We start from the raw sequence: 21,312 nt of genomic DNA on the forward strand, positions 1-21,312 counted from the left end.
CTGTGATTCTGAAAAAAGTATAAATGCTATCAAAATTCCGTTTCGATAGAATTGAAGATACAAGTGTGTAGATTTGTTTAATGGTTTGAACGATGGTAAACGGTTGAAAAAGGAATGAGTTACGATGTCTAGAAGTAGGTGTATCAGAATGGGCTGACGTCTTCAATGAAAACAGCTGAAAACAAAGCGGTATGAAACTAAAACTGTGATTCTGAAGAAATTTTAAATGATATCGAATTTCTGTTTCGATATTATAGAAGATACAAGTGTGTAGATTCGTTAAATGGTTTGCACGAAGATAAACGGTTGAAAATTGATTTAGTTATGTTACTTCTACAGTTGAAGTACGACTGATGATTTGAATCATCGACTTTCAGGGGTTTTTTCAGGTTTATTTTTTTCTCACGTCGCGCCCCCCCTGAAGTACTCTGGCGCCCCCCAGGGGGGGCGCGCCCCACAGTTTGAAAACCACTGCCCTATGCTAAAGAAGATAATAAATGGTTGTTGGATTTTAAGAGTAGTCCATTGTCAATCACAGACGCACAAGATTAAATACTGTATGTGGAGTTAGAGTAATTGTATGACAGACTTGTTAGCATCAGGGTAGTTTAGTGGTTAGGGTTGGGCTATTCTAGTGGTTTGACCACCAGCCAAAAGGTATAGGGTTTGAACCCCAATGTCCCCACCATGGGTTTGGATGGAAGCGTCTGCTTAATAAGAATAGTAAACAATAGGTGAATACCTTGCAAAAGTTTTGACAGCCAGTTGTTCTTCAGCAAATTTCATGGTTCATCTTGTCTTTCAGCATATGTCCGTTTCCACCTGGTGTCCCCGGTCATTCAGAAGAGCCCCAAGAGGTAAAACCCTTACATTTAGTGAGTGGAGAGAATGTGACCATTGATCGATCATTTTGAATAACATGCAAAATCGACGTAAATGTCAGAGAAAATATCTACTTATACAATGAGTAGTAAGGAAATGAACGTAAACAATTATTGATAGTTTATGCCACCTATACAGTTTATCTTAACATGTCTAGATCAAAATGACTATATTATATAAAGGCAATGGATCTTGGCTCCCATTTCTCTGTGCAGCTGTTAATGTTTTGACTATGCTAGAAGTAACATGTCCACCCCGCCCCCAAGCCTGGTCCTGTTCGACCTGTTTGTCAACATCCTCGCCCACAACCTGGCCGAGCCCGCCTACCAGGCCCAGGTGGCCCAGCTGGAATACAAGCTTGTGGCTGCAGAGCACGGCCTGCTGCTCAGGCTCAAGGGCTTCAACCACAAGCTGCCGGTAGACACCTACACACACTTAAGTGTGTTCAAGTTCAAACTCGAGACACTAATGACTCTAGACATTTTCTGAGAGATGCACATTTTGCACACGTAGTAACACAAACCCAAACATAAAAAGATGAGGTAATCATTGGAACAGCACTTTATAAATGTCCCCAAACCTTGTTGTGTGTGTGTGTGTGTGTGTGTGTGTGTGTGTGTGTGTGTGTGTGTGTGTGTGTGTGTGTGTGTGTGTGTGTGTGTGTGTGTGTGTGTGTGTGTGTGTGTGTGTGTGTGTGTGTGTGTGTGTGTGTCCAGCTGCTGTTGGAGCTCCTCGTGGACCACCTGGCGGACTTCATCATAGAAGAAGAGGTCTTCTCTATGTTCTTCCAGCAGATGAAGAAGACCTACTTCAACATCCTCATCAACCCAGAGCGCCTGGCCAGGTACCAGATGTGGACTTGAGTCACATGACTTGGACTCGAGTCATGATTTTGATGACTTCAGACTCGACTTGAGAAAATTACGCATGACTTGCGACTCGATTTAGACTTGACTGCTATTGACTTGAGACTTGACTCGGACTTTGCCTCTTTGACTTGTAATGACTCGACATGTCTTGAGTCAAAAACATTTATTGTTTTAGATATAACTAACTAACTTATTTCCCGCCTGGAGGGCTAGACACCAAAGAACGTGAAGATGAAATGACCGTCAGCGAGCGAAGACAAATCTACACTTGTATCTTCAATAATATCAAAACAAACTTTATACTTTATTCAGAATAACAGTTTTAGTTTTATATCGGCTGTGTTTTGAGTTGATCCCATTGAAGCCGTCTGGCCAGCCTCTGACACTTAAGACTAGGGCCCGACCGATATTGATTTTTGAGTGCCGATGCCGATTATTTTCAGAGAAAAATTACGATTACGATTTAATCGGCCGATTAAAAACCTTTGAGTGTTTTAGAATACATTTACAGTCAAAAATGAGTGTAATGTAAAATGTAAAATAAATAACTAACTCCCAATGTGCTGCGCTCGTGAGCAGTGACTAACACGTGCGTGCTGAGCAGTATGGTCTCACCGTTAGTCTACAGTATAACAAATTAACATGGCCTGGGACCTAAAGAAAAACAGGCACAACATGCTCAAACAACGCGTCTTGTGTACATTGGTGAGGTGAGCGCGCAGCTGCCTGAGCGAGCGTGCTTTCATGTTGTACGGTAAAATTCAATCTCTTTTTTACTCCAGCTAAAGTTGTTAGTTAGCAAGGCGAGTAGGAGCGCAATCTGCAGGATACTAATCGCAATAACATTTATAAAAAAAAAAATAATAATCGGTTGTAATCGGCGTCTTTTTGGCCGATGCCGATTATTTTCAAAAAGGCTATAATCGGCTGATTAAATCGGCAGGCCGATAAATCGGTCGGGCCCTACTTAAGACATCGTAACTAAATCATTTTTCAACCGTTTACCTTTGTTAAAAAAATTTAACAAATTAACACACTCGTATCTTCAATAATATAAAAACAGAATTTTGACATCATTTATGCTTTCTTCAGAATCACAGTTTAAGTTTCATATCGGCTTAGTTTCATTTGAATTCATTGATAACGTTGGCGCTGGAGCTTGAGGATGTTCAGCAGTGTTCCCAGATTGTGCGGGTTTTACCGCACTATTGGACTACATTTTGAGGACGTTCAGGCAGTGTTGCCAGATCGGGCGTTATTGGGCTACTTTTAATCACGCACCGGCTACGCTATTCTCTTAAAGAGAATACCATAACTACTACAACCATTAGTACTACAAATTCAGCTACTACTACTACTTCAGCAATTACTACTACTACTTCAGCTACTACAACTACTACTTCATCTACTAATACTACTTCAACTACTACTAGAGCTACTACTACATCAGCTGCTACTACTACTACTTCAGCTTCTACTACTGAAGACACAGGCGGAAGGTAAGGAAAATTTCCTTAAAGGTCCCATGACATGCTATTTTATGTATTCTTTAATATAGGTATTAGTGGGCAACTAACACAGTATTCAAAGACATTCCCGAAATTCAGCCGTGGTGCAGAGTTACAGCCACTCCGAGCCAGTCGCACATTGAGCTTCCCCCAAATGCGCTGTTTTGGCGTCTGTAGCTATAATGCAAATGAGGAGGAGCGAGGCGGGTCAAGGAGGAGGGCGGGGGTGTGGCCCTGAGCAGCTTGCAGCCACGGTACCATGCGCTCTGTTTACAGTGGATGTATCGCAATGGAGAGGCGCACACAGCCTTTAGCCGTGTTCTGTAAATATTCTAGAACACACGGGAGTCCTGGAGCTCTATATCTAAATATTATCATATAGCCTACATAGATATCTATATCATATAATATATATTATCACGGCCAAAAGCTGTGTGAGCCGATATTATTAATCTCAAACGACAGCGTTGGGTTCTTCGACGTTCCTGGTTCTTCCACGTCCACATCAATGTGAAGTAGACTGAACCGCGACAAGGAGGAGAAAGGGATTGTTGCCGGGCAGCGCTTAGGCACCTCCGCCTCCAGCGGTGGTCCCTCAGCGGGGCTCAAGCGGGAGACATTCGCCGCCAACAATCCCTTTCTCCTCCATGTCGTGGTTCATGTTCTTGAGGGAGTCAAAGCCAAAGTTCCTTCCCCCCAATTCATTCTCAACCTTGGCTGAGATAACCCCCACTACGAGTCTCGTTGTAGAAATACCAGAGACGAGAGTCCGACGTGTTATGCGCCATAACACCAAAAGCAGAACGGTTATCCAAATAACAAGGAAGTGTACAACACTTGCGTTACAGTCCTGGAGCTTTATATCTAAATAATATCATATAATACATAGATATCTATATCATATAATACATATTATCATGGCCAAAAGCTGTGTGCGCCTCACAAACGACTTTGTCGGGTTCTCCGACGTCTCTGGTTCTTCCACTTCCACATCAATCTGAAGAAGAACCGCGGGCTGCCTGCTGCCGGCTGCCCGCTGCCGGGCGGTGGTGCTTCGCGGCGGTGGTGCCTCGCGGCAACCGGCGGCATGTCGCAGTTCATGTACTTCAGCGAGTCAAAGCCAAAGTTCCTTTCCCCCAATTCCTTCTCAACCATTGCTCAGATAACCCCCACTACAGTCTCGTTGTGGAAATACATGAGACGTCAAAGAACCGACAAGAAACACTTGCGTTACAGTGTGTGTACTCACACACACACATGAGGCGCTCGCACGGTCGTGTCTCATTGGCGGGCCAACGTCTCTGGGCGGGCCAGGCAGAGTAAGGGGAGGAGCTTAGATGCTTTATGACGACATAAATAAAGACATTCCAAATCAGCGCGCTTGAGCCTCCGTTTTTTCAAAGGCGAGCAGAACAGCTAGTGCTCGTTTTACACCAAACGCAAGTTTTAGCCACTGGGGGACCATAGGCAGGCTAGGGGAACTCATATTTATGTTAGAAAACCTCATAAAGTGAGATTTTCATGTCATGGGACCTTTAAGGAAAATTGTGGCATACTGTAACAGAAATCCACTCAAGCAGTCCTTTCAGACATCCATACATAGCTCATATGCCACACTAGTCAAGGCACAGCTTTACCAACTTTAGGGTTACAGTGGTGCCTTCCGTAGCCTACTAAAACAATTCAAATCCACCGTCCACTCTCACTTGCCCTCTGACACAACATAAGATTTCAGCGCATGCGCATATCATAACACATTTGAAGACAGAAACAATGAACATATTATAACTTTATTGATAAGAAATGACACTGTACATTTGAGTGATATGTTGAAATTATGATCAATAGCCTAATAATGACATTATTAAGTAAAAATACATTCAGGACTTGAAAAAGTTTGGGACTTGACTTGGCTTTGGTGTTACTTTGACTTTGACTCGACTTGCCTTTCCCTGTCTTGACTTGGGCTTGACTCGGACTTGACTGTTAAGACTTGACTTATTTGGGACTTGCCAAACAGTGACTTTGTCCCATCTCTGCCAGGTACATACGTGCACACACTCATGAGTTCACTCTCTTATGCTCTATTATTTCCTTATTCCTTATTTCCTCATTCCTCATTTTCCTTTTGATTTTTTTTGCTTCCCTGCCTCTCCAGAGACGTGCGTCTGCTGGTTCTGGAGCCCAGCCGCTGGTCCCTTGTACAGAAGTACCAGGCCCTGGTGGAGGGGGTGAGCGTGGAGGACCTGCTGGCCTTCAGCAGAGAGCTGAAGGAGCAGCTGTACGCTGAGGGTCTGGTGCAGGGAAACCTCACCAGCACGGTCAGAACACTAGCACACTACCACACACACACACACACACACACACACACACACACACACCAGGGTCAGGATTAACGGGGGCTCAGAGTATTTTTGTGGCTAAAAAATAATTTGATTTACTCATCGGTTTTGAGAATCAGTTGACCCCTGTATTTGCAAAGGATATGCAATGATTTTTTTTGGATTGAAGAAATTGAATATTCTACGTCATTAAACATGAAAAATAAAAAATGCTTCCACATTTGATAAAATTGCCCAGGAAATGGTTAACAAATCCACAAGAGTATTACAAGGGGGCATAAAAAGTCATTATTGAAAACTGTAAATATCCAACCTTGACACACACACACACACATGTGGTGAGTTGGTGTGGAGGGTTGAAGCATGGGGATGACCTCCTCTCTTCTCTACACAGGAGTCCAAACAGATCCTGCAGTACTTAACAAAGTAAGTATTAGGTCTTGTATTCTGTTCCCTGTTCAGACTGCTCCGATCTATCGCATCCCCTGCTAGACTTAGAATTCCCTTTCCCTAAAGAAACACATCGAATGGTTGAGTTGTGTTTAAGTTAAACTGGTACAGCATCGCATTGACACGGATGCCAGGGTTGTGAGTGTGGTGGCTCATGCTATCTTCTCTCTGTCTCTCCTGTTGACAGCAAGCTACAGTTCCACCCGCTGGCAATAGAGGTCCCTGTGCTGTTCCGCGTGCTGGAGATCCCCGAGAAACATCACCTGTGTAAGATAAAGTCCTTCAACAAGGGAGATGCCAACTCTGAGGTCACCGTGTACTACCAGGTAGGGTGCTGGTTAATACCTGTTAGGCTGCAAATTATACTTTGTAGGGTACCACTGACTACTACCTGGTCATGTACTGACTAATACCCCCAAGGGTGCCGTTTGTCCAGTACTGTAATGGCTTCTACCTGTTAGGATAGAGTACTCGCAGGAATTGGGATGAGAATGTAAATGGATGAATGTCTGTGTTTAATGACTGAATGTATGTATATTTTCCCTCTGTTTCAGTCTGGATTGAAGAACCTACGTGAACATACTCTGATGGAGCTGCTGGTGGTGGGTACCTCCCTCCCTTTTCTGTGTATGGAATGTGATCTCCTGAAAAAATTGAAAAGCAATGAAGTGTAATCTAATTTCATCAGTTAGTGAAAGGTGGTTATCCTTGTGACTGTGAGTCAACTGTCAAACAAGCAGTGTTGGTGACACTGACAACCCCTGACCTCTGTTTTCAGATGCACATGGAGGAGCCTTGCTTTGACTTCCTGAGGACTAAAGAGACGCTAGGGTAAGCTTTTTCTCCAGCTCCACCCATGACACCACCTCCAAATCAATCTATATGGACTACACAAAAAGACAATAATTAACAGAACACCGGAACCTTTTGACCCTACAGGTATCAGGTGTACCCCAGCTGCAGGAACACCTCTGGAGTACTTGGCTACTCGGTCACTGTTGAAACGCAGGCCACAAAGTACAGGTGAGTCGAGTCTCAGATGCTTAGCAAAACCAGGTCTGACTACATCACAATTCTCTCTCTCACTCACACAGAAACGTTTGAACTATAACCTGAAGCTTCTGTTTATGCTATATTGTATGTTGTTGCCAACAGCAAAGCAATGTGTAGTTGCGTAGTGTTGACTGCAGGGGGCACAGCAATAAAACTGTCGCCTATCCATTAAACCGCTTCCCATTTCCAGTGTGGCTTTGCCAGATAAGAAGTTCTGTTCTTCTTAAAGGTGCCATGACATGCTATTTTATGGATGCTTTAATATAGGTATTAGTGGGCCACTAACACAATATTCAAAGACGTTCCCGAAATTCAGCCGTGGTGCAGAGTTACAGCCACTCCGAGCCAGTCGCACATTGAGCTTCCCCCAAATGTGCTGTTTTGGTGTCTTTAGCTATAATGCAAATGAGGAGGAGCGAGGCGGGTCAAGGAGGAGGGTGGGTGTGTGGCCCTGAGCAGCTTGCAGCCACGGTACCATGCGCTCTGTTTACAGTGGATGTATCGCAATGGCGAGGCACACACAGCCTTTAGCCATGTTCTGTAAGTCCTGGAGCTCTATATCTAAATAATATCATATAGCCTACATAGATATCTATATCACATAATATATATTATCACGGCCAAAAGCTGTGTGAGCCGATATTATGAATCTCAAACGACCGCGTTGGGTTCTCTGACGTTCCTGGTTCTTCCACGTTCACATCAATGTGAAGTAGACTGAACCGCGACAAGAAGGAGAAAGGGATTGTTGCAGGGCAGCGCTTAGGCACCTCCGCCTCCTGCAGCGCCGAGGCGGTGGTCCCTCGGCAGAGGGAAGCGGGGCTCAAGCGGGAGACATCCGCCGCCAACAATCCCTTTCTCCTCCATGTCGTGGTTCATGTTCTTGAGGGAGTCAAAGCCAAAGTTCCTTTCCCCCAATTCATTCTCAACCATGGCAGAGATAACCCCCACTACGAGTCTCGTTGTAGAAATACCAGAGACGAGAGTCCGACGTGTTCAGTTTCTGGAGCTCTATATCTAAATAATATCATAGAATAGATATCTATATCATATAATACATATTATCACGGCCAAAAGCTGTGTGCGCCTCCAGACGATATTATGAATCACAAAAGACTTTGTCGGGTTCTGCGACGTCTCTGGTTCTTCCACTTTCACATCAATCTGAAGTAGACTGAACCGTGCGCTGCCGGCTGCCCGCTGCCGGGCGGTGGTGCTTCGCGGCGGTAGTGCCTCGCGGCAACCGGCGGCATGTCACAATTCATGTACTTCAGGGAGTCAAAGCCAAAGTTCCTTTCCCCCAATTCCCTCTCAACCATGGCTGAGATAACCCCCACTACAGTCTCGTTGTGGAAATACAAGAGACGTCAAAGAACCGACAAGAAACACTTGCGTTACAGTGTGTGCATTCACACACACACAAACACAAGTGGCGCTAGCACGGTCGTGTCTCATTGGCGGAGTAGGGTCTTTCTGCGTCCTGCAAGACGGAGGCGTAACTTGTAGTGGGCGTAACTTGTAGTAGGAGGCGTAACTTGTACTAGGAGGCATAACTTGTACTTTTCTAAATCGCGGTCCACGCGAGATCTTCTCTTTTCGCGGTAAAAAAAAAGCCTTGTAAATCACGTTTAACACAAGATCTTTCTTGAAGTCGGATCTTCAGATATTCATGTCGGTAAGTAAAAAGAAGTGGATTAACTAGAATTATTTTTTTTGTTTTTACAAGCTTAATGAACTCTAGAACTAGGGCAGACTACTTGTGGTTGTGATACTGTTTAACATTCTTTACGAAATGTTCGAACGCTTAGGCCTACTGTTTTAACGTTGGAAGAAACCCCAGCTTTCGCCACCTCGGTGAAGTTAGTTCGATGCACATGTTTGAGATGCACACTGAACAGTCACAAAATACTCTATACTGTACAGGCTAGTAGATGTTGCTTGCTTCTTTCTGCCCCGAGTTTGCTCAGTGCAACAGTGATGACGTACCTGAGAAATCCATGTATTGAAGACTGGCAAATATATATAAAATGAGGGCTTGTAATGTGAACGCTATAATATGAAGGCTTTCTCATAACTATCCTCATGTTAGTGACATTGTTCTTGTCTTGTTTCTATCAATAATATTTATTTTTATTCATTTTTTTCTATCTCATGATATTGTTTTCTATCTCGCGATCAATAACAATATGTATTCAATAAAATTATTTGAATTATTAATCTGCTGTCTAATTCTTTGAATTATTAATCTGCAGTCTTTTTGTTAAAGGTATAAAGGGATTAAGTAGGCTAAACTTAAGCAGGTTCCCCACGTTAAACTGCTATATGCATTACATGTCATTGTAAAATTGTAATAGGCTTCTTTTCTTAAATGCATATGACTCAGGGATGTCAGTTTCAAGTAAGGCTATGATTAAGCTAATCAAGAGCATATCAAGATTAAGCTAATCAAGAGCATATTTTTAAATGAGCGGGTCCGGTGCATTATTTTTATATAAGGCCTAATATTTGAGGTCCGAGTTGCGGTCATTTATGTACCCGCGCACCACTGCTACATACAGATCACTTCTGTGATTTAGAAAAGTACTAGACACGCCTCAGACTACAAGTTACGCCTACGACTACAAGTTACGCCTCCTACTACAAGTTACGCCTCCTCCGACTACAAGTTACGCCTCCTACTACAAGTTACGCCTCCGTCTTGCAGGACGCAGACAGATACTATTGCATTGGCGGGGCCAAGTCTCTGGGCGGGCCAGGCAGAGCAAGGGGAGGAGGTTACTGCATTGTGACGACATAGGAAACCACATTCCAAATCAGTGTGCTTGAGCCTCCGTATTTTTCAAAGGCGAACAGAACACCTAGTTCTCGTTTTACACCGAACGCAAGTTTTAGCCCGTTGGGGACCATAGGCAGGCTAGGGGCAGGGACGCTGGAAGTAATTCACAGTTGGAAATATTCCGTTGACGTTGACGGGGGGGGGGGGGGGGGGGGCGCTGGTTGTGCTCGCACAACCTAGGGGGGCGCTGGGAAGGTGAGAGATTTCAAAAAAGATTTTTTATTTATTTTTTTAACTTTCATGGTTTTCAAATATTTTTCAACAGTTCAATAACCAACAAAACACAATCTAACATGGCGGATAGCAAGAAAAAGTGCCGCCAGTACAATGTCAATTACATCAATTATGGATTGACCTCACAATGTCCAGAAGTCAAGACGCTGGCAGTGGGCCATCAAGCACAGGGCTCTCACAAATTTTGTTTCATAGCCCGTTTTCCTCCTTCCTCTTGCTGTTGTTCAGTTCCAGCTGCTCTGAGAGTAGACTCTACGAAAAGACTGTGGCATTTCAAATACAAACTAGAACTGCAAGCAGTTATGCAGGGGTCCAAGAAATGTGCATTTCGCCGGCACAACGCGAAGCATGTGTTCAAAACAAATCGGCTTGGCCTATGCCAAAAGATGCAACTGACTCCAGTGAATCTGTGGATATAAAGGTTTTGACTGTGGGAGGTTCGTTGTGGGAGTTATAGCCCAAAACGTGTTTTCAGAACATTCCATTGGCCAGTTAGGAGATATATTATTTCGTCGTTTATTTGCGCCCCCTTGTGGCGAAATTTTCCAAAGACAATTTTCCTTTGCCAAATAACTCCCGCCCACATTAATAATTCTTGGCCATATTTTTTATATAGACTCGGGTTTGCCCCTTGATGGTTCCGTTATAGTTTGAAGAACATTCTTTTGGCCAATTAGAAGATATACAATTTCCTCGTTTATTGCGCCCCCTAATTGCGAAATATTCCGAATTCTTTATTGAACGCCATTAAGGGTAACACCGACATGTGTCTAAAATTTGGACTTGATCCGATCTCTAATTTTTGTATTTTTTGGATTTATGATTTTCGACGTAAAACGTAGCTAATAAACCAATATTGAAAATGCTACCGTTTCGTCGTCGAAGGTCGGATCAAAAAAGTGTCCCTTGATTTCTCTGCGTGTGCGTCTGAAGATGCCGTGTGCAAAGTTTTGTGTCAATTGGTCAAGAAATGCGGGAGGAGTAGGGATAAAACAGTTTTGCGGTTTTCGCGATTTTGCGAAAAAAAATTATAGACGCAAATGGGCGTGGCCTATGCCAAAAGATGCAGCAGACTCCAGTGAATATGTGGGTACAAGTTTTTGAATGTGGCAGGTTCGGTGTGGGAGTTATAGCCCCAAACGCGTATTTCTTGGTATAGCGCCACCTAGTGACCGGCAGGTCTGGATTTTGTCGTCTGCATAGTCTTCACGTACCTGGATCTAGTCATGCAATTCGCGTGTCGGCACCATTTACGGTTTGGGCTGTGGTACCACTTTCTTGGTAGGAAGTATAAAAAATAATAATCCTTACAAAAACAATAGGGATCCAACCTGTTGGCTTGGACCCCTAAATATATATTGTGCGATCTGTATCCTGATTGGTTTGATAGTTAACTGTTATTCACTTGATTATTCAGGTGATATGCATATGTTGTTCACGTGATGTGTCCATGATAAAATTACACGTCTTGTAGCCTGCTGATGTGGTCGTTTTTTTTTCTTATCCAACCAGCCTCCTATTGCTTATAAGGGCTAAATCTGCTTACTAATAAAACAGGCTCATAAGGACATTTTCTTATAATTCCATAAGTAACCAAAACAGCACAGAAATTGGCTTTTTTATTTTTATTTAAGCAATATAGCACTATAGTGTGTGAGTGGGGTTGGTAATGGATATAGCCTATTTACTACTTACTTTTTACTGGGGGGGGGGGGGGGCAGAGGATCAGAGTAAGGTCAAGGGGGCTATTGCTCAAAAAAGGTTGAGAATCACTGCTTTATATCCTGGTATCACTTTCTACCACCAAACTGCTGTGACATGAATTATAGGAACATAATCGCCCAAACGTCAAAGCCCACTCTAAACAATGTATGCTTAAAAATGCTGATCCACAGCACTGACTTCGTGGAGGGTAAGATTGAGGAGTTCCTGGCGGGTTTTGGTGAAAAAATGGCGTCGCTGAGCGAGGAGGCCTTTAAGACCCAGGTGACGGCGCTGGTGAAGCTGAAGGAGTGCGAGGACTCTCATCTGGGGGAGGAGGTGGACAGACACTGGTTTGAGGTCTTCACCCAGCAGTACGTCTTTCACCGGCTGCATAAAGAGGTGGGAGATGCACACACACATTCCCACATTCCCAGTATGCATATATTCAATAACCTAGTCATATATAGACACGTATGCATGTATTCAACCAAAGACAGCGCTAAGGTATAAGGGTACAGCCAGATAAACTTTTTTGACATACTTGCATTCCCACCTGATGACAGCCGCATGCAAGTTTGATCTTTTGCCATGACCTTTTTCATGCAATGTTAGCAAATTGTCTGATCTTAATTTGTCAGCTCACCTTTTCCATGGGCTTCTACTCCAAACACTTGCCTCCTTGCTCCCTCTGCGTCCAGATCGAAGCCTTGAAACGCATCACCAAGGAGGAGCTGATCTCCTGGTTCAGAGAACATCACTGTGACGCCAGCAGGAAGCTCAGCGTGCATGTAAGAACCTCCTTGACTTTCTCCACTTTTTGATTCTTATTTATAGTGTGCATATATTAATATGTGTGGTGTGAATGTCAGGTGGTGGGCTTTGGAGAAACTGAGGGCGACCTAGCACAGCCAGCCGGGTGTGGCCATCAGGCCGACGCCCCCTCCATGTACGGCGAGGTTTCCCAGCTCACCTTCCTCCCTGCCACCTCGCCGCTGAAGGACACCACCACTATGATCATGGATATCCGCGCCTTCACCTCCGCCCTGCCCCTGCACCCCTACCATAAGATCCTCCACTAGCTACGCCCTTTAACCACCAGCCACACCTCTCCACTCCTACAACAATATCCTCCAATAGCCACACCCCTAACTACAAAAATATATATTATTCATGCCCCAACTGCAAGATCCTCCACAACCCAGCCCCCTAATGACATGATCATCGATAAGCCCTTCCCCAAGCCACACCCAACAGCCTGATTGCAATATCCTTTACTAATCATGCCCTCAAATCACACCCACAACCTATAGCTCTTCCTCAAGCCACACGCCCTAACCTCAATCCTCTGCAGCCCCTCATTTAATTGGCAACTAGGCACTTGTTTCAATAATAATAAATCACAATCAGTAATCACAAACTACTTTCATCAAGAAGAGTGAGTCCGAAAGTGTCTGAAATCTCTCGTTCCTACATGACATCTTTTTCTATTTCATGGGCTAAATGCTGCATGTTCAAATTTGTGCAGCAATGCCATTCAAGGGTTTTGCATAAGCATGTTAAGGTCTCTTACTTTGCCACCAGGTGAGTGTGATTGGCCATTACAAGTCATGCCAAGAGCTTTCCCTTTAGTGACATCACAAAGGGGAGTGTCCACCCAGATGTATATTAACAGCTACATCAACCTGCCAGTTGGTAGAATCGACTGATTAGTCTGGCAGGTACATTCAGCAATAGGGTAGGTTTTGAATAGTCTAATGGCTAATCAACTTCACAACTTGTGGTCAAATAGGGTCCCTTTATATTCTGGCCTCGATTCTTTCAAGGGCCAAACTTAAGAGCCATACTCGGCTGCCGACTGAAGAAATTTATACAGGTTAATGGCAGTCTGCTTGGTAAAATATGGTTTACCAGTATTTTATTTGTTGTGTTAATTGGCATAGCGTAAATGTTCTAGATTTGCAGCCTACCTCCTGAAAACTCACTTGGTAGGTTTGTTATGACATAATTTTGCGATCATAGCTGGAGAAAAATGTATAGATTTATTACAAATAAAAGCTTTGAGAATTCCTGTCCGTCCCGAGTGTTTTTTTTCTCCAAAACTAGTGATAAGGGTGCAAACTTATCAGGTTAATGCCGCCTGCAACACACTCAGGGTTTCCGGGAGTTTCCGGTGTGAGTGCACGTACGCTTCGGAGCTGTTCACCTTCAGACCTGCATTTTAGTGAAAAATTGTTATTTAAAGTATAGTGTTGGAGGTATCTTAATGCAGAGTTGAGTGCATTGTGTCAACTTATTATTAAGCTTGTATCGTGCAGAATTCTCACCTCTTAACAACACGCGTGGGGGGGATAAAAAGACTTCGGCTAACAGCATCGCTAGCTGGCATACCACAACTACGGCAGCATGCAGGTACCGACGGAGAATCCGCTTATGAACAACCTGCACGACTACTGCATGGCAGATGCACCTGTGAAAGAGTGTGGAGAGAATGATTTCCAAGAGGTGATACGCATCTGTCAGTCCATCCTGCCGGAGCACAAGGCCAGACTCCCCGATGTTATTGACTCGGCCAACCAATGAAATATGCCACCAAGCCTCGAGGGATAATTCTACAGTTTGGTGCCCGTATATACCGCAACGCTATCTGGAAAGCTACTAAGAAGTCAACCTTCCTACCCGCTCTCGTTGTGAAGACTAGTCAGTGCGCCATTCGTTTCAATAGGAATCGGGATGGTCTATACTTTCAACATAAAGTGTAGATATTTGTCATTTGAAATTCGTCCCAGCCTTTATACCACAGATACCCTAGGGTCTATAGCATATAACCGCGTTGTCTGATTCCAGTTTAATGCATTTTTCATAATTTACCAGCTCTCGTTTTGAGACTAGTCACTACGCCATTCGTTTCAATGGGAATCGCAACGGTCTATAAGTGTACATATTTGCAATTTGAAATTCGTCCCAGCCTTTATACCACAGATACTCTAGGGTCTATAGCATATAACCGCGTTGTCCGATTACAGTTTAATGCATTTTTCACAACCTACCAGCTCTCGTTGTGAAGACTAGTTACCGCACCATTCGTTTCAATGGGAATCGCGACGGTCCATACTTTCAACATTTACAGATTTGTAATTTGAAATTTGTCCCAGCCTTTAAACCACAGATACTCTAGGGTCTATAGCAGTGAACCCCAATTAGCGGCCCGCGGGCCAGATCCGGCCCGCGAGAGCCAAATGTCTGGCCCGCGCGGACCCAGCGCATTCACATGTTATCTCCAAAAAAAATACAAATGTTTTTCTTTTTTTTTTTTGCGCGGCCTGCTATATTTTCTCCTCAGCCCACACCATCCACTTGACCGTGTTACTGCGTGCATACGTAATGACGTGCTTCGTGCATTTTCAACTTCACTAGCGTCACACGCCAGAGAGTAGCCGCCGCATGCTGTCACTTTCCCGCTATCCGTCTGTCATCCCAGGGTATTACAACTTTGTCAAAAATCAACGGATTGAAAATTTATGAAAGAAACATGTCATTTGCCAAGAAAAGGAAGGTCAACCAGGAGAACCGCCAGTTTAAAACTGAATGGACCGATAAGTATTGCTTTTCTTTACCGGACCATGCCAACGCAAAGCCGACATGCTTAATATGCAAGCAGACCGTGGCTGTCATTAAATCTGACAACCTGACACTTAAACTGTTTGCATGCTGCCAGCTTTAATGGAAGTTTCCCAGAAACATCTGAGCAACGCAAACAAAAGATTGCAAGCATGTTGACATCATACAAGCGGTCAGTTTTAACCATATGCAAAACGGCATCGGCACAAGAGAGCACAACAGCTGCTTCATTGCATGTTTCCTGACGGCGAGTGGACTGCAGAGGCCAAAAGGCTTGTGCCATCCACAGATTAGGCAGCTTAGTTAATACTCAGGGTATTAAGTTTGTGACAATGCAAATGCCTGTTACTTTGTTTCCTTTATTTATATGGGTAGATCAAGCAGAGCTGTGGTCGTGGTAAAGAGGGAAGTCATGCACGGGGTGTATGCTCAGATACTCAGGCAAAATAAACAAACTCTACACGACTGCGCCTGGGTATCTGAGTGTATGTTTTGTGTATGACTTTTTTCTGTGTTGTGATTGCAGCTCTGTTTGATTTATTTACATATGCTTGCTATATAACTGTATATGTTGTTTAGCCTGTAGTTATTTATTTATTATGCTTCATAGAACTAAAGGTGTTTTTATTTTACTGTTGTTTTATAGAAGCTGAAAGACATTACCGAGTATTTAAATAAACAAGGCTGAACATAATATAGTCTGAAGCAAGCTACGTCTCCTCGTCCTCCTCATTCCTTGCATTCACATCGATGCACCATTCCTGGATGCTATTTAAACCTAATTGATCTCGCCCTCCTGCATTATCGCTAAAACAGTAATTATAATTAAAGCTAAATTTGCACATAAAAATGGCGAATTAGAAAAATGAAACGACATTTCGGCCCTTGGCATGGCATGTTTGACCAAATTTGGCCCTCTGGAAAAACTAATTGGGGAACCCTGGTCTATAGCATATAACTGCGTTTTCTGATTACTAGGGATGGGAATCGAGAACCGGTTCTTGTTCAGAACCGGTTCCGAGTCAACCGATTCCTTGGAATCGTTAGCAAGCCTGCTTAACGATTCCGCTTATCGGTTCCGGTCGCGGCAAATGCGTCGTGACGTCACACACATGCTGCTTTGATTTGGTTCAGAACGCAGCAAACATGTCGCCGCCGAGGAAGAATCGCATTGTGCGTTCAAACCAAACGCGACGGGGCGACAAGATCCCATACAAAGTGAACGTAGAGACGCGTATAAGGCAGGCCCCCAGGATAGGCGCATACTTCCGCAATCCACCAGTGCTCAGAGGCCAAGCCTGGTATTGCAGCTGTTTTAGCTGGCTGTGGACGGGGGTCCGTCATTTCATGTGGCCCAGAAGTAGATATCGCCGTCCACTCCAATACAAATGGGGAACAGGATTGTGTCTCCGCAAAAAATTTCTGGATATCAATCAAAGGCTCATAATTACCTTCATGCCATGTCCTAAAAAAATTTAAGTTTTTTCTTTCCTTAACGCCACCTCAAGCGTTTTATTAGCCGTTATCTCGCTGGGGAAGAGGGGTGTGCAGCTGAAAGGAGTCGTAGTGAAGCAAATGGCATCCGAGAGGGCCTAGTTCAGTGCTCCGTTTTTTGGACTGGTTCATCTGCTGCTCAATAACTCTCACGGTCCTCTGCTTGCGATCATTGTGATTCATCATGTATTGATCCATTTATTCAAAAGATCCAAAGACAAAGAAGCGGTGCATTACGGTATCAGTTCTATATTTCTGCATCCGGTACGTCACGGACTAGGTCACGTGTCTTTGCCACATAACGCGGAAGCAAATCGCTCCTGTATGATGCCCTGCGCCACTGAGCAGTTTCCATAGGAATGAATGGGCGGCCATTTTCGGTCTGTGGTCCATCCTTTAATATGTCCATGGTATAAGGGCGAGTTTGTCGCGGGAGAAAACCGGCGACAAGTTTTTGTCGTGATGACAGCCAATCAGCGTTCAACAGCGTGATAACTGAGTGACATGTGTAACGTAACAGCCAATCAGCGTTCAGCCGTCAAACTCAGTGCAGTGCAGTCCGGGTGAACCGCGGAATGGAGGAGAAAGTGATTGTTGCAGTTTGCGACTCCCGGATCTCTATATATAATAGTATATAATATATTATATACTATATTATAATATATAATATCACGGCCAACAGCTCTGTCGCCTCCGGATGGCCGTAGCGTGGGGAGCTCTCATAGGGATTGGGCTTCTCGGGGTTTGTTTACCGGCATTGCTATGGTTTCCGGTCTTGTGTGTTCCAACGGTTTATTAGGTAGGCCCATCTAATAAATCTCTGTCTAATCAATGCTTCATTTTGTTTATGTCAGTTTAATTTTGTTACAAGTTGAATGCAAATGAGCACTGTTAGAATTCCAAAAGGCACAAGCTCTTACTTGGCTGTTTTCAGTCTGTGTTTTTAGTTGTATGGCACATAATGATGGCATTTGGGCTTAAAAAGCGATATATTTTTTCGTCTAGCCCAATTGATTTGAAAATGTACAATTTCCTAATACTAGAAGCACTTCTGATCAGATATTAAAGAGATGTAATGCAAACAAACACATTTATACTTATTTTCTCACCCAATGAGAATCGATAAGAGAATCGATAAGGAATCGGATCGATAAGCAGAATCGGAATCGGAATCGTGAAATTCTTATCAATTCCCATCCCTACTGATTACAGTCTAATGCATTTTTCACAATTAAGCAGCTCTCGTTTTGAAGGCAGTGTTAATTTTGGCAGCTAGATTTAGTCTTGGGCTGCACATGGTTCTGTTTATGAGAGCCATAAACACCCAGGACCCCCACCATCATTGCTAAATCAAGTCTATTATCTTGCTGATATGTTAAACATCCTATAATCAACTACACCCCCATCCCGCTGCGTTTGGTTGAAGTTGTAATGTTGACGTTTGAGAATGAGAACGAGGGAGGCGCCGAGTCTGAGAACTGTGCATTCCATGATTCGATTCACCGCTACCGGAAACTCGACTGAACGAACGAACGACGAGGAGCTGAGTCTGGCTGACTCAGAGAACCGTGCATGATTCGATTCACTGCTACCGGAAACTCGACTGAACGAACGAACGATGATTCGCGAACGACTCCTCTTGGCGAACTGAATCACGGAAACGAATCACTAAGTCCAACCCTACTGCTTACTTCGTTGGAGTTCGAGCCTTTGCCAACGGGACTGAACTGTTTCCAGCTGAAAATGGTAAACGCCACACCTGTCAACCTGTGCCTTAAGCAGAGTTAAGCTATAATAACCAAAGTGCTTTTCATTTCCTGTCTTTCTGTTCTGAGAAACACTTTATTATTATTTATTTATTTTATGGGCTGATAGGCACATTAATGACACTCAAATGAATATGTTTATGTAACCCAAATGTCCCGCTGCCTCTCTATGACCCTTGGACTCTGCGTTGTGTTCGATTGTTTGTGTGATGGGTAGAAAAGGACCACGGGACACAGTTGTTCGGGATTGTGGAAGACGCTTGGCAAGTTATTCCCCAACAGTGGAAATACTTCAATAGTCGTCTTGGAACTTGGAACCTTAGAACCATTAGGGTCAAACATGGAACAAGAATTAGAAAATACTCTTTGACCCAACAAAATGTAAAAATAAATACATGCAACCATAAACTATATAATTAAATAAACATTCTCTTTCAAAGAAAAGAAGAAAAGGACGAAAACATTAAATTAAGCAGTAAACGCAAACACACACATCACATATAACACTCAACAGGTAAACGCACATCCTATGCAACATATTGACCCAACAAACTGAACGGATGGGTGGTTTAAACTTATATTTAAAATATAGATTGTGCAAGATAACTAAAACACTGCTCACCTTGGAACCATTAGGGTCAAACATGAAACTAGATCGCACACACACGAACTACGTTGGCCCACAAGGGACACAATATTCAAATCGTGGTAAACAGCGCCACATGGTGGCCTGTCTAATTAACAACCTTACATCTACCCCTTCTTTACTTGATGGCGCCCCAGTCATCAGGATAAGCCAAACAGAACACTGATTGCTATGCACAGAACAGTCAGTTAAACAGCAGTCAGTGAAAACAAACAAAAACCGTGATGACTATGTGTCCTGCATTGAGAATATGTGTGCACCAAGGGCCCTCTCGGGATATGGCTTCATTGTTTTACGTAAGCCCTGCTGCTCTTCTTGCCTTGGCCCTTTGCCACAACTCCCATCCTCTTTCTCTCTTTCGCCGGCCGTCCTCTGACATCAAGACTTGTGACTCGCAAGATTACTTTTTCGGGGGACGTCGGGTCCTCTGTGGGTTTCTCCTAGCACTTGTCTTTTCCTCCTCTCCTTGATCCATTTGTCCATCATCCAAATCCTCTTCCTCCATTACTGTGTGTCCATCCACCTGCACGTCTGTTGTCCAAGGTAGAACGGTCTCCACAACTTCCTCTGTATTGTACATCTCCTCATCCTCTGCTGTATCCGACTCAACCTCCTCTCCTGTCACTTCACCAGCCTGTTCCACTGGAAGGAACATACACTGTGTAAGGAGGTTGCGGTGCAGCACTCTCTCCCTTTCACCATCTTCTGATCGCACCACATACACAGGCGTGCTGGGCTGTTTCTTCACCACAATGTATGGATGTGACTCCCATTTGTCTCAGAGTTTCTGCCGGCCCTCCACATGACACACTTTCACATTCCGAGAAGTCTGATTAGCCTGGGCGTAGGCCTGTGAGAAACTGTCATGCAGAGTTTGCACATACTCACTGTATTCACATGGCTAATTGGGTGTAGAAAGCCTGAAGACCAGGTCGACTGGGAGCCTGGGATGTCTACCGAACATCAGGTAGTATGGTGTGTACCCAGTGGAATCGTGTTGTGTGCAGTTATAGGCATGTGTCATTGCGTCGACATGCTCATGACAGCGGGGCTTTAAGAGAGGCTCCAACGTCCCCAGCATGTTCATGAGGGTACGATTGAACCTTTCAGTGGTCCCATTGCCCTGGGGGTGGTAGGGGGTTGTATGAGTCTTAGTGATGCCAGTACACTTGCACAGCTCCTTAACAATAGCACTTTCAAAGTTGCGCCCTTGGTCTGCATGAAGCTTTTGGGGGAAACCAAACCGGCAGAAGAAGTTTCTCCACAGAACTTTAGCCACTGTGCAGGCCTTTTGGTATTTTGTCGGGTAGGCCTGTGCATAGCGGGAAAAGTGGTCTGTAACCACAAGAACATTTTCAATTTTCAATCGACTTCTCCAGGCACAAAAAAGTCCACACACACAAGCTCCATGGGGGCACTGCTGTGGATACTGACCAGGGGAGCCCTGAGGCCTGCAGTTGGAGTCTTCCTGAGACAGCACCATTCACACTGCTCACACCAAGCCTTGATGTCCTGGAACATTCTTGGCCAGTATAATCTCTCTCCTATCATCTGCAACTTCCTCTCAAATCCTAGATGCCCTGAGTCATCGTGGAGAGCAGTCTTGACCATTGCACGTAGCTTCTCTGGCAACACCAACTGCTCCACTACTCCCCTTTGGCCGTCTTGGATGCGGCGGTACATGATACCGTCCCTTATCACCAATCTCCTCCACTCTTAGAAGGCACACTTGCCCACCACCCCTTAATCTCTCCCTGCGGTTTGGTTTGTGGTTTAAAGATTTAAAGTGCAAGACAGGGCCAAAGACAGGGTCCTCCTTCTGCCCCACACGGATCTCCTGTTTTGTCATGGCAGGCAGTGATTCTGTCCCCACCTCTTTATAGGGCTCACTAGACATTGGCCGTTGAGGG

The 21,312-nt window shown here is 44.2% G+C and overlaps 1 protein-coding gene across 2 annotated transcripts in view; it reads left to right on the forward strand.

The window, feature by feature from the left end:
- Positions 1-13,944, forward strand: part of nrd1b (nardilysin b (N-arginine dibasic convertase)) — a 64,907-nt gene extending 50,963 nt beyond the window's left edge. For both annotated transcript variants that reach the window (XM_060066834.1, XM_060066835.1), the window contains 12 exons: positions 806-857; positions 1,149-1,299; positions 1,599-1,726; positions 5,418-5,580; positions 5,996-6,027; positions 6,239-6,377; positions 6,606-6,653; positions 6,830-6,882; positions 6,991-7,074; positions 12,070-12,277; positions 12,577-12,666; positions 12,748-13,944. In XM_060066834.1, coding sequence (XP_059922817.1) covers positions 806-857; positions 1,149-1,299; positions 1,599-1,726; positions 5,418-5,580; positions 5,996-6,027; positions 6,239-6,377; positions 6,606-6,653; positions 6,830-6,882; positions 6,991-7,074; positions 12,070-12,277; positions 12,577-12,666; positions 12,748-12,957 — 1,358 coding nt within the window. In that variant the 3' untranslated portion in view covers positions 12,958-13,944. The remainder of the gene's footprint in view (positions 1-805; positions 858-1,148; positions 1,300-1,598; positions 1,727-5,417; positions 5,581-5,995; positions 6,028-6,238; positions 6,378-6,605; positions 6,654-6,829; positions 6,883-6,990; positions 7,075-12,069; positions 12,278-12,576; positions 12,667-12,747) is intronic.
- Positions 13,945-21,312: the final 7,368 nt, after the last annotated feature.

This window comes from Gadus macrocephalus, chromosome 12 (genome assembly GCF_031168955.1).
Source record: "Gadus macrocephalus chromosome 12, ASM3116895v1".
Taxonomy (NCBI): Eukaryota; Metazoa; Chordata; class Actinopteri; order Gadiformes; family Gadidae; genus Gadus; species Gadus macrocephalus.